General features: G+C 43.2%; 1 protein-coding gene across 4 annotated transcripts in view; it reads right to left on the bottom strand.

Moving 5' to 3' along the window:
• Positions 1-10,477: 10,477 nt before the first annotated feature.
• The window catches only part of SV2B (synaptic vesicle glycoprotein 2B), a 66,734-nt gene continuing 59,697 nt past the window's right edge, over positions 10,478-17,514 (bottom strand). For all 4 annotated transcript variants that reach the window (XM_040570191.1, XM_040570190.1, XM_040570192.1 and 1 more), the window contains 2 exons: positions 16,375-16,534; positions 10,478-15,446 (listed from right to left, as the gene is read on the bottom strand). In XM_040570191.1, the coding sequence (XP_040426125.1) occupies positions 15,263-15,446; positions 16,375-16,534 (344 nt within the window). In that variant the 3' untranslated portion in view covers positions 10,478-15,262. The remainder of the gene's footprint in view (positions 15,447-16,374; positions 16,535-17,514) is intronic.

The raw sequence follows: 17,514 nt of genomic DNA, 5'->3' as shown, positions 1-17,514 counted from the left end.
TGTCAAAAATCACAAAAGCTCTGAGAAATAAATGCACAAAGATGCTATTTTTAAAGTTCTTGGGATAAAAATTGCTCTTAGCTGCCATAAAACTCAGAAGGCTTCTGTACGTTTCATTTTATCTGCCTAAAAGCTTATTTTACATGTTTCAAAATATGAAGGTAACCTGGGGGTGCTGTTTCGTAGCTGCTTACCTACAATTTTCAATACCTGAAAATCATGACCAAATAATGAGGCCACCACAGTGAAAACCTTTCAATATCTCAGATGCTATCTTGACTCATCATGACCAAAGCAATAATTTATCTCTTTACAATCAGTACACTTATTCTCCAACAATGACAGAAATAACCTGAAAAATGTATGGAGTGTACTCATAAAAGACTCTATGCCAGAGTAGGTGGAGTGAGGACTCCAAAACTGTACCTGTGGTCTATGTATCCTCAAGAATATAAAATAAATAAAACTATTCTAGCCTAAAGAAAATTTGTCTGTGGTGTTTGGAAGAGCCATCTGTTCTCCAGGAGATCGTTGACCACTGGACAACTGGAGTGGCAGTGCTTAATGGGTGGTAGCTAACAGGCAGGTGCAGAGAGCAAGCTGAACAGCTCGGCCTCTAACTGCTAAAAACTGGTGCTGGTTGAGCTGCCTGGCTGAACTGCCAATGGCTCAGCCATTAGAGGGCTCAGGACATTTATCTGCAGGCAGGTTTAGGGCTCTTCATCAATTTTCAGCTCTCTGTTGTTTCTAACCCTCTATAAACTCCATCTGGTCTTTGGATCTGCCCGGAGCTTTGTGCATGGTAAAACTAATGCACCCAGGCTGGAAGGTGTGTGAAAGCCATAGAAAAGGAGTAGATTTTGTAAGGGCAAACATTTACATTTTTGTTTTCTGTTCTCTCTGATGCAGCCACAAGTAGCCATACCACTGAAAGCCCTACCAAGTCCTTTCCAAGTGCTGGGAGCCTTTCAGGTCAGGTGTGCTGTGGAGGCACCAAGGTCCCAGCGCTCACCAGTGCCTCAGTGCTGCACTTCTTTAGGTGCTCAAATAAGTCTTTTGCCTTGAGGAAGCTCTTACAGAACACGGTTCATCCTCCTAGCAATACATTTGCCATGGGCTTGCCAGAGATGACTGCTTTGCACCGCTTCCCCTGTTCAGTCTGCTGAGATATTTGTGTCTGGCTCTCCCTGCACATGAAATCTCCCTACACATGAATCCACTGAAGCCACTTTGCTATGAGGCACCAGTGAAGCTCCCAGCTAGTAAAGCGAGTGGTGAGGCAGAAGGCATGGCCCTTGTAGGAGGTAAATCATGACAACACAGCTTGCAAATAACAGCAGACATCAACACACTCATCCAAAGCCAGCCAAAGCCTCTCCTGTTTGAATTCCCCTGGTCACCTCTTTGCATGCACACGGCACAACTGCTCACGCACGCAAAGCCAATGGACGACTGCATGGAAATAAAAGTACACAGGGTAAAACTAAACCTAACTCTGCTCCTCCTGCCAGCTAGAAAAGGAAGGTTGGGGTGTTTATCATTTTCCTATTTTTTACCCTCACAGTGAACCATGAGAGCCTGTGACACTGGATACCTAATAAGAATCTGTATAGAAAGGATGCAGCAGTATAAGGAGGACAAAAATAACTGAAACAAGCTCAGCCCCTTTGCCCAGAAGGCAAATTCATTGCTATTTCACTCCAATGTCTGCTGAAGCTGTGGACTCCTCCCTTGGTCTCAGCAGTGATTTTATTTCCTTAATTAATCAATTACACATGTAACTGTGGTCCATTAGCAAGGCAGATGACTGTCTTCAGTCTCTGATTACTGGTTTTGGAAGGACCCAAAAATATTTCGGTTAAGATGAATAGATTTCCTCTATGAGGTTTTAATGAGACCATTTAGCCTTAAAAAAAAAAAAAAAAAAAAAAAAAAAAAAAAAAAAAAAAACAGACAAAAAAGAATTAAAATGGGCATAATAAGCCAACTCCACCTGCATCGTGCACTTGGGAAAAACAACAGGCCCCAGTTTCAGACCTTGTCTGTGCTTAATTGTACTTGGAAGAGCACATAATGGAGGGCTAATGGCACCTATGTGTTTAGTTCACTTAGCAGCACAAAGGGGATGATTTCCTACATGCAGTATAGCACTTTGCTTGGCTGCTTTATAAGATAATGATCAGGAGACATACATTAGTAATAGACTGCCAGGACCAGCGTGTCCTGGGTTATAAACCCCAGCTGGTCATGATCATAGTTATTAATAATAACAGTAATTTGCATTTGTAAATCACATATGACCACAAAAGCTACCAGAGTCTGTTTATACAATACACATATTACAGTAAGTCTAATTTCATCTGTGTATAAATATATGGGCATTTTCCAGCGTGGGGGCATGTTTTCGAAGAAGCAAAACCTGGGTTCTCGTTGCCACTCAGTGCACTGAGCTGCACACAAATATCCAGCCAGGATTTCAGCACTCACTTTTTTGACATCTTACTACACAGCGTGTGTATGCTTTTCATTAATCTGCTATTGACAAGGAGAGCTCAGCACAGTGACTTTAAATATCATCTGGAAGTCTGAAAGCCTCTAGTCTCCAGCAAGCGCTTGCCCCTGTGTCACTGCCACTATTACTGGCTAATTTGCATTTACATACTTTGTTTTGCATTGTATTTACCACCTTCTGTCTGTTTTCCTTCCTGGCACTGAGGATGCAAACAACAATCAACATGTGACATCAGCTACTGCTTATAACTGTCCCTATCCCTGTTGCCTTTCGTCAGCCTTTCTTAATGTTTTACTGATTATTTTTCAAACTGAGAGGCTGAGAGCCAGGAAATTCCTGAAAAATTAGTTCTGAACACAAGTGCTAAAAATACACATTTCATATAATGCTGAAAAGAAGACAGTGTTCCCCCAACTACATTTGCCAAAGCATCTCTGAAGTTGAAATAAATTAAACTTCTTATTCGATCAGCTCTGCCAAGTAGATGGGTACAAGCATCTTGCTCTCCAGCAGCGAGCATTGGATAACAAGTACATTAGCCAGATTGTAGGACTTATTCTGGTCTGTTCTACCAACAGTAGAAGGACCACGGCCTTCAATTCTTGCTGGAGCAGAGTGCCCTACATCCCTGACAGAGCACTTCCAGAGCTCCTGGTGTTGTCCCAAGCTACAAAGTCAACTGGGCTTTCACCCCTCTGTCTTCTAAGAATATTCAGGCACCACAGAGGAGTGAAATGTCAGGAATAAAAGGATAAAATGGCCCAAAAGCCAGGATGAAGGCAGCTCACTAAGAAGCAATTTGCATTGTAAAGAAGCCTCATAAATATGCTGCCTATTAATATCTGCCTCCGTTTGTGACAAATGTCACCAGGCTGATTTGAGTTGCTTCGGAGGCAGAACAGATAGCAATTATGTATCACCCCTGAAGACTCTCTCAACAAATGATTCACATTTGAGGGGACGTGTTTTCTTTTGTTGTGTTTTCCTGAACGGTAATTTCAACACTGAAGTCCAAGTTTTCAAAAGGCCTCAGACTTATGATCACCTCTTTGTGCCATTTGCATCTCACTGCCTCATCCTCCCTAGTGCACTTTGTGTTGCACAAACTTGAAAGCAAAACCTGCCAAGGATCAGAAAGTAATGGAGACAATTAAGTCTTTGGGCATTTCACATAGCTTTAGGGCTATGATGGCTGAGGACAAGTTTTCTGAAGGTGTGTCAATACAAAGTCTTGCAGACCTGACTCTTGAAGGTTTCTACTGCAAGCTGTGGTGAGATCAAGAAAATATATCCAGCCCCCCTATATGAAAATGTGAGTAAATTGAAATCTGTGGTGCCAGAATGTCACCTTTTTAATCCTGACCACCAACATTTTACAGCCACAGACTTGTCCTTCTGCTTCTAGCTCATTGCATCCATGTCTTCAAAGAACCAAGTATCTCTTGCATATCTATCAGTAATCACTTCTAAACTGTGCCTTTTCTGCCCTGCCTTTCTAATATCTTTCTGTATTTCTGTATCTCAGGACAGACAAGCAAAAGACAGAAATTTCCTGGTATGTGAATAGTCTGACTTAGGGACATCTTTTTTTCCCTTCAATTGCACACATACCATTAACAGGCAATAAACTCTGGATCTTGAAGTAGGGCACTCAGAGAGATGAGTGAAGGTTCAGGAATCATTTGAATGTGCTCATCTAACTTATTTATATTTGTATTTAGTTTGTGGAATAAAACGTCAGTGTAATTGAGCATCTTGAGTGCAATGTGTAGCTTTTGTATTTTCAGATGTTTCTGAAAATCATCAGAGAAATGTGCCATTGCCTGGCCCTTTCTGTAGTTTGACACTTTTAAGAAATTTGTCATAGAAGAAATGCTCTTACCGGACCCAAGGCATTCAGAGGAGAAAACAAGCTCAAAGAGAGGCCAAAGAATCACTCCAATTCACCTGGTAGACTCTCAGCAAGAAGGCCATGAAACAGATCCCTGGGTGGGGGAACAGAGTACCAGAATCTGCTGCTTCCCCAGAAGCTGACGACTGCCGATGGGAGCCGTCAGTCCCCAGACACCATGAATCCCTACCCCAGCAGGCACTGACTGGCTGCCTTGTTTTACATCCCATTATAGAGGTACCACTTCTCCACTGCCATCCAGTCCTCTCCACCTCTCAGGCAGTTTAAGAGGCAGTAATGGCAAAGTTATCAATACCTTCACATTTTCTGTTTTGTTACCTCCAGTACAAATATCCGTTACATATTCTGACAAGAGGAAAATGAAATTGCAAAGTGTTAGGCTGCAGGTATTTAGTTTAATGATTGGGGCTGTCTTTAAAACACTATAATGACACCATCCCAGCCAGATAACGTAGAGATAGGGTATTATGGACATTCCTACACTTTGAATTTAAATTAAAATTTGCCGTGATTTAAGATGTTATCTCCTTTGAAGGTCTGAGCTTTCCTTGGAGAAAATAATTATTCTCAGCTAATAATGTGAGTCTCTAGGCTAGTGATTAGTATTTTTGCAACAGTGTAAATTTGCTTTCTATTGTCAAAGACTCAGGTGCATTATTTACTGCATGATAATCGATGTGGAATGAATCTTTGACTTGTAAGGACACCTATTCCTTAAAGCTCATCATCACCTTGCCCTGCTTTTGTTTATGCCTCAGGTTGGAAGGTATATTTTTCTTTGTGGTTTGCAGAAGTCATTGCCAAATGCTTGAAAGTCCATCAGCCATGTTACCTTGGAAATCCCTTTTATGAATGATAACAACAATGATGACAATAAATAAAGCACAATTATGTCCAAAGAGAAACAAGGTAGTTACCTGTGAGGTGTGATTGCAAAGATAGTTAGTAAGAAAGATGTAAGGCCAATACAGTCAGCATCATCCCCATGTCTCAGTTTGAAACACAATTAATAAGGCCCCCATCCAAGGACTTCACTCTAAGGTTTAATGTCAGGCAATAGGTTCTTGTTACAGATGGAAAGGGGAACACAAGAACTAATAGCTCAGGGTTATGACCATGGAGCTGCTCAGACCAAATAAATAAATAAATAAATTGTATTCCTTTGTTCCTGAATTAGCTCAAGGGCAGACACCCAACTAGACTAGGAGCCCTATACGGCAAACACAAAGATGGAGATTTTCCTCCCTGGTTTCCTTAATGCTTTGTGTCATTATACTCAGAAGTATACTTTAAAGTGGTCTGGGGAGGTATCTACCAAACAACAGAAGAGGAGATCTGTTAGGAGTCATCTTCCAGTAAGAAGTAGCCATAATGCACTATACCATGCCTTGTATATGAGCCTCCCTCAGCAGAGTGGGCTCGTAGATATCCACTGTGTGGTTCTTTGCTACCAGAGCACTCTCCTGTATTTGGAGAATCCCAGAGATCAGGTGCACAGGAACCTACAGCTTCCTTCTTCTGAAAGAAACACAAGAAAATCCTGCGAGACATGCATGCTGATTAGCTCAGCCCTTATTCCTTCCCTGGCACTATCTCACATACTGGGAATTCCTGGGACGACAGTGACTGAACATATTGGATTTACATAATCTTGCTTAAAAATCAACATGGAATTTGCATCGTGTTGCCAGATTTCAGTTGCAGGGGTGGATCTTTGGGGAAGACATACCTGAAGATAAACAAATAAAACAGAGAAAGAAAGTGACAGGAGCTGATTTTCACATATTTTTGCTATGCATTGAATTATCTCAGAGATCTAGTTTGGAAAGTCTTCCTTCTGAAGTGAGAAAAAACTGCCAGTCTTCCAGTGAGCCACAGCATTGTCCTTATTCTCAGAGAACCTGCCACCCACGCTCCATTGGTTGGGGCTTGCACATGTGATAGAAATTCAAGGTGAGGTTTTTTTGCTTTGCATTTTCATCAGTGTTGTACTAGGAGAAACCAGAACCTGGTGGAAAGGCCCATTATAATGCCTCACATCAAGCAGATAGTGGTCAGAAAAGGGTTTGGATTTGAGCTTTGTTTTATTTTATTTTTTTCTGTATGCTTTCTAACATTTTCATGCGTCATTTTCCTATTTGGATTTCTTCATCGTGAAATCCTGTCTCTTAAACTAATTAAAGGCATTTTTTCATCCCCAGTGGACATTGGAAATTTGCAATAAACTTGGTCATGATGTAGGGATACACTAAGCTGCAGCCTTGAACTCTGAGGTGTGTATGGCATTCACCCAGAGTTACCTCTTTTCTCTCCTTAATCAACATTTCTTCCACTCAAGTCTTCTACTGAACCTTGACCTAAGGAGACAGGGAAACTGGTTACTTGGAGTTAAATTTGCACCGCTTTAAAAGGAAGCTCTTTTAAAATGACCTGGAGGAGGCACACGCTGAAATACCAAAATATGAGGACACTGAAAGTAAATGACCCCCACAAAACCTCTAAAAACCTGCTGAAGAAGATCTCTCAGGCACCTAATGCATTGGTGACCACACAGAGAGCAAGACATCTGCCCCCAGAGACCAGTGCAAAGGTGGCACTATTCCTGTCCCCTTCCAGGTGGGACACAGAAGGGACAAAGTGAATACAGCAGCACCCTACAGCTGTGCTGAGCCAGGGACACAAACTCTCTTTGGTTAGGTCAAACGAGGGCTGCAAAAAAAAGTTGTTCTGAAACATTTAAAGGCCTAAGGGCTCAGTACATGGCTAGTTTCTGCAGAGCAGTTTGTTGTTCAGGGGCCTAAGAGAAGGAACAGGGCTGCTGGGAAGTTTTCAAAGCTCTTTTATCCTTATCCTGAATAGGAAGGGATGAAAGCACTGAGTTTATCATTCAAAGATGTGTTTCAGGAGGCCACGTACAATAACCTCTTCCCAGTCTGTAGCAGATTTCAAGGCTAAGAAAGGGCTCCCTCTGGAGAAATATTGCCATCTCCTTGTGAAATCCCACAGCCTGCACAGAGCCTGCTCCAGCTGCTGTCCTGCCAGAGGCATTTCTTCACAGAGAGGGGCTGCAGCCCTGGGAAGAGGTGTCAGTGCTGGCATAAGCCTCCTTGCTTTACCAGGGCTACAAAAGAGAGGAGCAAGCCACTTGAGATCTGGCTTTGGTCTCCTTGTAATTAGGTCTGCTTGTATTTACTGGATAGTTTTGTTTTTGTTTGTTTGTTTTGATTGTTTATTTTTTATATTGAAGCAGAAGTTTTCCAGGGGAACCCAGCCTCTTGGTTCCCAGATAGAAACCCTCACTATAAAATTCACATTGGACAGCAGCTGCAGCCAGCCATGGTGGTGCAGACTGAACAGACCTAGATCACAAATCTGGGGTGTAAAAACCCACTTAACCATGTCACAGGCCTCAGGATGGGCTCCGTGATTTCTAGAAGCTGTAAGAAAGGCAGCTGCACCATTTGTTTTTGCTATTGGGTTATTTTTCAGCAGGCTCAGTCCTCTGATTGAATCATATACCACCCATATTGGCAAGGCACTGAGGTTTTGTGGCTGTGGGTTGTTCTGAGATGGTAAGCAAAGTACTGACAGGTATGTGCGATGCCCTTCGTCTTACCTTTGTGGCTGCCACAGGAGCCACGCTGGTGCCGACCTGCTCCTAGCTCTATGGGAAAAGCCCTAGCCAGCTCAGGGTTTTTCTCATCTAACTGGAGTCTTGCCACAAGGTATTTGCCTCTTTGCTGGAAAACACATAGAAGCTGCAGGCCAGGAAAGCTTGAAACCCATTGCACTAGACTATTGAAGCAGAAACTCTCATTTTCTCCTCCATAATTACATTTGCTTTGCTCCAGGTTTGCACAACTCTCTCTTCAAAAGCTTTGGTGCTAGGCAGGGCTCTGTCCTTTCAAAACTTTCTAACCATTGCTCTCTTTAGCCGTCTTTCCCTTACTTTCCTGGGGGACCAGACTCCTGTGCTCCGCACCCGACGGCAGCACCCGTGCCCGGTGCGGGTCCTGCTGGGACCCCGGTGCTGGGCGCATCCACCAGCAGCCAGCACTGCGGGGGCTGCTGGTGCTGTGTGCAGCTGCTGCCATCTCCTGGCCTGAGCCAGGCTCGTTTCTGATCCACAAGGACTGGGGCAGAACCAGCAAATGCACCTGCGGTAGTCGAGGTCACTCTATATGTGCACGTGTGTGCACGTATATGTAGGTATAGGTACATGGCTGTTTGTATAGGTGAAGCAAGTGATGGAAAAAATAAGCTCTCACTTTTCAAATAGTACTTTTAAGGATTAATTAATATCTATAATGCACTCAAAATGTAAAACTTAGATAAAAGCCCCAAACCTTATCATGGGTCAAGGATGCTGCGAGTTCCTCAGTTCCCACTGAAAAGAGTCAAAACAAAACAAAACAAAACAAAAAACTGCTGCAATCTCTTTGGTTATCTTTCTTTGTGTTTTATACATCAGCTTACAAAAAAAAAAAAAAAAAAAAAAAAAAAAAAAGTGGTCTGAGAGCTACAGACTGAACTGATATCAGCCACAAAGCTGTAGCAGTGTTTGCACATCAGCAGGGTGCTCAGCCTGCAGCAGTTTCTGCCCCAAACTGGAAATTCGGGACTTCAATGCCCAGCACCAATTGCCCGGCCAAGTGGTTGACTTTTGAGTGAGTGTGAAGTCAAACTGCCAAATTGTGTTTCCTCTTGAAAAGTCTCGAAACCAGTAAAGTTCTGAGATACGGGAGCATTGACAAAATAATGGTCTAGTTTACCATACACCAACTCAAATCACATTCCCAATATTCCAATTCACAATTCAAGCATCACTCAGACCTACTGGATTTAGTTGCTGCTGAAAATGCCATCATTTCCAGCCTTCTTCCTCCACCAGGTAACCTTCTCTGACAACTTGGCTGAACCTGCACATCCAGGGAATCTGGGTCATTTATTGGTGGCTACGGGAATCTGTGCCTGAAACGCCACCTGGTGAGGAACACGAGATGGTCAAGGTAAAATCATCAGTATGGAAAAACAGCAACACAGATTTACAAAGCTTTTCTTACCATCTAGTCTATCCCATGCTATCTGAGGCGACTGTGCCACATAATCCTGTTCTTAAATTCCCCGGGTCCTACTTTAAAACTAGTCTTTTTTTTTTTTAACCTCCTTTTTTTTTTTTTTTTTTTTTTAACCTCTGTTTTTTTACCTCCTCTCTCAGAAACCTTGTCTGCCCATTCAAATATGGGATTTTCCTGCTTAATGAGATTGCAGCCTTAAACACAGAATGTCAGATAGCCTGGAGTAAGGACCACTCAGAAGCACCTCTGAGGCTTTAGGTACAAATCTCTGACCTTTATTTAAAAGCCTGGTTCTTCTAAGAAAATTATTCTTGACGGTGGTTGCTAATACACAGCTTTCTGTATAAAAGCAGAATACACAAAAGGGACTTATGAGCTGTAGACACTGTAGCTCTGTACTCTGTAGCCAGACACGGGTATTGCAAAATTCCCAGCTGGCAGCTCCCCAAGACCAGTCCCTACCAGCTGCTGGCTGTGGTCCACCCAGTAAGACCCCAGCCCAGATGGGTCCTATGGCATCTGCTTGAACCCAAGCTGAGGAAAAATGCCTGGTTTCATCTCCTGATGATTGGTGAACCTTCATGATTCCTTTATTATATTTCCAATATCTTACAGCTGTTTAACTTTCGTTTGAATATTAGCTTTAGCATGTTGCATGTGTAGTGCAAGCGAGGAGAGAACTGGACACTGATGGACTTAACCTTTCTGCACCTAGTATCTTACCAACAAGCCTGAAGAGAGCATTCTATGTCAAACGGTGTGTGTAGCTACAAGAAACAACATTTTTATTGGGCATGTTCCTGTTGCAAAGCTTTCTGTTTCTACACGGCACTTAAAAATATGTTATGCTTTCTTCACCAGAAATTTTTTCAGGCTATAGAGTTTCTTATGTAATGCATTAGGAAATGCACAGTGTGATAATGCAGTAGTAGAAGGGAGTCTTAATTGAGGTGGGATGGTGTGAGATAGCAAGGATATACACATTGCAAACATCAGAGGAAGTCCCCACATTTTCAAAGTACAAAGTCACCCACAGCAGCACTTGTAAAAGGACTCAAAGTGCACATTAAACACAAACACTGCAGGAGCCATTCTTTTTCTTCCAGCTTTTTAATGTGACAGGGAGAACAAAAACAAAGTCCATTGGAACAGCTGCAATTTCCAGTGACAACCAGACACAGATCAAATTAAAAAAAAAAAAAGTTTTAAATGAAGAGGAACCAAGGAACCAAGGGATTGGAATTGGCTATCTCACACACACAGCCAACAGAATACCTAAATGAAACACTTCATTAAATGCACGACACTGGGTGTTATTTACAGGGGAACTTGCAGTGTGTGAACATTTATACAGCTCTAGCATTACACAAAGCAAAGAAATTTCTTTCATTTTGTTTCCTTCACAGTTCGCAGGCTTCGTTCTTCCTAAAAGCAGCATTGGCTAATACGAGGGTGAGAAACCAAGGGAGAAACTTGATGGAAATATAATACATGGGGCCCGAATCTACATAAACCTAAAAATATACTCTCAGGTTTTATGTGCCCTTTGGAGAGTCAAAGGACATAAGCAAGGACAGAAAGGGACCTAGGACGTCCTTAACAGTGTCAGAGTATACTCTGTTGCTGGAAGTCTCAAAGCAGGACCTAGAAGAGACCTTCAGATCTGCAGAAAGCTCAGCTCCATACAGCTTTGCTCTGTGCACATATGTGAACCCAGCCCAGGGACCAGACAGCTCCCAGGCTCAGGGAATGTCCTGCACCTTTCCCCTGTCACCAAAGGACATCAGCTGCTGGACCTCTCCCCAGAGTGCAGAACATCTGGCTCTGGGCTTGGGTTTTCCTAGAGTGACCCTTTTCTTAGTCCAAAAGATCCACAAACCGCCATTTATAAATTGCACAGCATTTCTGAGAGACGAGGATGATATGGGCAAGCAGGGGGTCACCCCACCCAGCCCCAAGCAGCAGCCACCACCAGCAGGATGTGGCAGAATGAAATGTGATAGCAGAAGCAGTGCTGCACAACCAAAGTTTGGGAAAAATAGTACAACAACCCGTTAAATCAACGGGACCATAAGGAGGCAGAACACTTATTGTAATACCACTGGTCTTTTACAATAGTAACAGTGCTTTCTGTTCCTCTAAAAATCTGTTTCTGCGTGCTCAGGAACCCAGCAATGAACTGCTCCAGCAACCCCATTACTCCGCTGTATGGATGAAGACACCAAGACCCAGCAGGCTGGTTTGGGTTCCCTACACCCATCTCTTCCATGCCACAAAGTCCCCGGTTGAGTGGCTGGACTGGTGTGCCACATATGCATGAAGAGGTCCAACCGTCCTCTACAGGAGGTTTTTGGGATTTAAGGCAAGTCCCCTGTCTTGGTCCTCTGTGCCCTCGTTGCGAAAAAGTTCACGAATCCGAGGAAGTGGTGCTCAGCGAGGATTGTTATTGGGCTGTGATCAGCAGTTTTCCTCTTCTCTGCGGATGATCCAGTAGTAGCAGAACTCCAAGACATGGAGACTGTTCACTGTGGCAAGTGTAGGCGGGGGGAACCATTGGAGGAGGCACACTGGCACTTGCAGCACAGCTACAATGCTGATTTTACAGCAGAAACGAAGCTGAGCCATCAGAGGAGGTGTCTGACGAGAAACCTCCCCATGCACGGTGCTTCGGTGCCCCGTGGCTTGGGCTCGGCCTAGCTGGTAGCACACAGCCTGAAACTTGGAGCCAAATCAAAACTGAGTGGCCACAGTTGTTCACTGTTTCTTGTAACTGGGAGTAATGGGAACCCTGGGCGATTAGTTTGAATTCAGACAGCTGACTTGTAGATGTCTAAGGCTAGCTTATGTGGTTTCCCCTCAGCTTTTCATTTCGTCCTTCTCTGTTGTCCTTGCCAGGCCCTGGTGTACCAGCTGCAGTGTGTGTTTGCGCTTATGTATCTGGTCATGAACTCCCTGGTCAAAAGCAGGGATAGAAACATTGTCAAGCCCCATACCCATTGTCCCCTAGCTCCGAAGTGACCGACCCACGCATTTTAGGGGTACAGTTACATGGGTAGCCAGGATGACACTGACTGCCAGATCCTATTGCTCTTTACCTTGCCCCAGCTAACCTCTCGGACATGAGGTTTACCAGGCAGACCCTGTGAAGGACCCATTCTGCAAAGAAGAAAGTTTCCTAAGATTGGATAACATTTCCTGATGTTACCTTACCATTTCTATCACCTTAAGACCTCAATTTCTTCTTTTTAAGGAAACCAATGGTGAAGTTTTGCAAAATAAGTGATGCCATTTTGGTAACTGTGCAATGTCAATGGAGAACATAAACAATCAGGTTTGCTGTCAGAGCACTGGATATGGATGTAACTAAGAGTGCTCCACGGAATAAATAAAGATAAGTTCTGGCTCCACAGAGCAGCAAAACAGAATAGTCCAGACCATGAAACAAACCTTTTTTCCCTGTAAATACAATGACTTAATGGGCATTCACAACCCCACAGAAAGAATGAAACATAAAGACCATGGTGATCTTTTGTGTTGAAACACATATTTAGCTGCTTTTTACCATGCAAAGGGATCAGACATTCTTAGAGAAAAAACACATTCTGGGCTGTGATTCTCAAAAGAAGCTGTGAACCACTGCCAAAGGACATAATTACATTCACTCCTACCTCAGCGAAGGAACCTTGCTGTTTTGAAGACAAATCAGAAAAAAGGCCCTAAGCTACCCATAAAATGAGAAATGAGGCATAATAAGCCGCGCTATTAAAGCCGCTTGTGATTTTATCAATTTCATAAACCTCAGAGTAAATCTATAAAAATCCCAAATAGCCCATTGTAGTCTAGTTGCTCTTTAAGTGCTTATCCCCAGCCAACACAGTGACAAAAGTGATGCTGTTTAGACACTTTTGTCTCATCCGCAAGGATTTGCTTCTTGTGATCTCACCATACTTTGTGTCTTTCATCTGTCCTCTGCAGTGGTGCTGACACCGACTGCCATAGCTGTGTGGGGCTGGCCCTGGTGTAAGCTGTGGGTGTATTTGACTGCCCCTGTGCAGCTGAAGGCAGAGGTGGTAGATTTTAGTCCTGCTGGATTTCAGCCTAGCACTGCTTGATTTTCTTAAAAAAAAAAAAAAAAAAAAAAAAAAAAAAAAAAAAAAAGGAACCAACGAAAAGTAAAAAGGTCACTAGCAAAAGTACAAAATAACTTATAACTTTTAATGTCAGAAAATATCACGGTGAGACAAATTCCCTGCATTATGTGACCATTTCTACTCAATTCCAGTCTATGGCTGAGCTTGTTGAATGGGTCTAATTAGCACTATCTAGGTATTAATATGTGTTATTTAACAGTATACATTTCATTCCTGCTTCCCAAGAAAATATATCCAAAAATACACAGCTCACTTTGCTTTCAGGTGCAACAGAACTGAAGTTGTACAATAAAAAGAGCATATGAAATTCAAAGAGAGTCTTTACAGGATATCAAACTTAACTGTCCCACTTAATGGAGAATTTAATGTTCTGTACAGTGAAAGCTTGCTGTGTGCATTCCCCATGTAGCAAGTTAAATGGCTATACGTAACTGTGCTTACAGTGTTTCGATGAGACCCAAATATGTAAGAAAATGAAGCATCATATTCTTTAACTAATATGGCTAAAATGCTGGTAAATTCTCTGTTAACATACTCTAGGTATTAGACAAAAAGTCCTCTATTTACACTGGATTATATGTACACATTTGGTTTGTGGAATGCTCCATCATCGCTCCATCATCATAACAATTTCTCCTCCATGAAAGTTTGTAGGAAAAAGATCTTTATCATCATAGAAATATATACTCCCAGTCATCAATACATTTAAATATTTGGTGTCTGGTATAAAGAATGATGTGTCACTAAGTTGGTCATAGCTCCAGATAAACTTGAATTAGTGGTAATAGTTTTTAGTGCCTCTCTTAACGTCCTTTAAATAGTGCAGAAATTAAAAATTATAAATTTCACTAGCTGATCACTTCAATATGTGCACATACATTTGCAAGTAAGTGTAAATACGTCTATAGATATAAAATTATGTATATATTTCTCTCCCAGACCAAGAAGGTGCCTAGTGATTCTTTATGCCCAAGTGAAGACAGTAAGGGGCTTTGAGATACTGAGTCTTCTAAGAGAGCTGAGCACCCACTCTCAAATCCTCCAGAAACCAGGATTCTCATTTTTTTTCAAGTTGTAACCCCCAAATCAAGACAGCTAAGGTCATTGGTCACATTTACGGCTCTTGCTCCTGTTGCTGGATCTGACCTACGGTAGGTTTGTTACCTGCCTGCCATTTGGGTGCCTTTTGTGTCTGAGCACAGCTTATTTGAATGGCCAGGGAGTGCTCAGCAAGGCAGGCAGGCTCTCACAGCTCAGCTCAGGATCTGCTCACACCCCCGCAGGCACATGCACGCACAAAGCCCCTGTTCGTGTCTTGTGTCGCTACACGGGGATGGAGAGGGAAAGGACAGGCTCCCAGTGTAGGCAGGATTAAACCCAAACAGCAAAGCTCTGCAGAGTGTGTGAAGTAGCTGCATGCACCAATCATGGCTGTAAAAGGGTCAGATACTAAGGGGCTTCATTTTATCCCTTTGGGCTCGTTCGCCTCTGCTCCCTCTCTTTGAGGTATCGACAAAACGGAATAGAAAAGGACATTTTGATTTTTCCAAACATGGCTCTTTCTTCTTCTTCTTCTACGTCCACCCCTGACCCCCCTGGCCTCAGTTGCTCACATCAGGACCTGGTCTCGAGTCTCTGGCAGGCGCAAAGCGAGCAGGCCACCTCCAACCAGAGCAGAGGAAGCCAGAAGGATGGGAACCACCTTGGTTATCCCTACAAAGGAGGCAAAGATCGAGTTCCCCAGGATGGCACCAAACTTGCAAAGCCCATTGAGGATGCCAAAGGCTGTTGCCCTGTGGGGAAGAGAAGCAGAAAGCAATGGTTAGGAGGGATCTTCTTGGCATAACTACAGAAGATCTGGATGGATTATTTTGTGAATGCTTTTATGTTGCCTAGGCTACGCTCCCAGCAAGTAAGCCAGCCAGAATAGATAGTAAATAAATAAATATCACTGTTTTGCATGTCTGTCTGTATGAGGTAAATGTCTGTGTGTACTCGTTTCTCTTCATCTTAACTTCTCCCTAGCTCTTCAGTTGCCCACTCTGACAGCCTTTGCCCTTCCCAAGGAAAACAGGACCCAACCTGCTCTAGAATTTCTCAAAGCCCTTCCAAGCACTGGCTGAGGTGGGTTGTCACCAGAGCAACAGCTAGGTCTCTCCTCCTAACCCTGCTTCACCCAGCAGCTCAAAGCATGCTGTCTTCATACATAGCACAGTCTTTCCCCTTCACTTCTGGCTCTCCCCAACAGCTTGGAAAAGGAAAAAAAAAATGTTTATAATGATGCTGGCAGGAAAGATCTCATCTGCAGCTCATTCTCCCAAAGTTTCCAATGCTACCTCATCTCCCAGATCATTCTGTGCACGTGGTTGTCTCTTTGTTGTGGAGGGAAAGGCTGTTGTGGTGACGAGCTAAGATGAGAAGCTGGAGGACACAGTCTGAAGAGCCAGACCTCATGCACATACTCAGAAATGATGTACTCTCTATAATTTATTTCCCCGCAACTCCCTGAGTACAAGCCACGGTGCATGCAGAATTATGCTTGCAAATGTCTATGTTGATCCAGTATAGCCTCAGGACTACCAGGCCGCTAAGGGCTGCTTAAAATAAAAATAATACAACTCCCCCATCAACGTATCTAGAGTGAGCATTGGCCTTTGCTATCAGGAAAAGAGAGGCCAGAGTCAGAGGGCCAAGAGTGGAGAGGAAGAAGACTCTGTGCACCTCTTATCCGTGGGGTAGAGCTCCACGGTGATCACATCCAGGGCGTTCCAGGCGGCAATGCTGGCCCCGCAGAAGAGGCACTGCCAGCCAATCATCGCCGACTCGCTGTTGCCGAAAAAGAGGAAGAAGCAGCACACTGCAGAGATCAACATTGAGCCACCTGCGGGGGAACCAGGAGAAAAATGTTGGCACCAACTTCCCTCATCCATGGCTGGGCTGCCACAGTGTTGATAAAGATGGCTTCTAAGTGACAGTGCTTCACCCCGAAATGAATGAAATCTGCAAAAATCCAAAAATACAGTGATGCTGCCTATCTGTCACTGTGTGATGCTGGAAACCAGCCTGAAAATGTTCTCAGTAACCATCTGATCATGCTGATATTCCTGCTCTACAGAGAGGCTGAAGACAGGCTTTTCCAGGCAGATTTCCAGCACCTCAGACTTCCAGATGGACCCAGGAAGAGTAGAGGCAAGTAAACATGAAAGCCAACAAGGAGGAAGAATCGTTGTGAAGGTTTTTCAACTTGAGTTTTGAGTGAAGAGATAGAGCAATTCACATCTTATTGAAATCACTTGACACATTTCTAGACTCAATTAGGATAATTTACAGCCGATTGTAAGAAGCACTTGAGGTCTCTTTTAATTATAAGAACATCATTAGATTTCATGGCACATTTGCACGGGAGCTATAATTTTTTGAACACCACTGAGGGAGAAAGTGAGAGCATTCATGCTCAGTTAGCCACAGTTCAGATTCAGGAATATTAATGGCTACATCACAGCCTTCTTCCCCAGTTGGGAATTTTCACCTGAAAGAAGCAATTTTGCAAAATCAAAATCTCTTTCACTGGAAAGTTTTGTTGCTGCTGAAATATCTCCATTTATCACCAGGAAACCAAAGGTTTTTTTGTTTTTTTTTTTTTGGCTTGTTTGAGTTTTTTTTAATCAGTTTAACACCAACCAAAATGATTTGGATGCTGAACTGGAACTGAAATGCTTCATTTTGTATATTTAGTTGTATTTTGCCACTGTAATGTTCTGCTTATGGAAAGCTACCATGCAGGACCTCTGCCCACTTCTTCTCCACGGCCAAACCACATCCCTCTCTGTGCAGTACAGATATTTCCTCTGCTGCAGAGGT

This window comes from Cygnus olor, chromosome 11 (assembly GCF_009769625.2).
Source record: "Cygnus olor isolate bCygOlo1 chromosome 11, bCygOlo1.pri.v2, whole genome shotgun sequence".
Classification (NCBI taxonomy): Eukaryota; Metazoa; Chordata; class Aves; order Anseriformes; family Anatidae; genus Cygnus; species Cygnus olor.
This window is presented reverse-complemented; position numbering and strand designations above follow the sequence as displayed.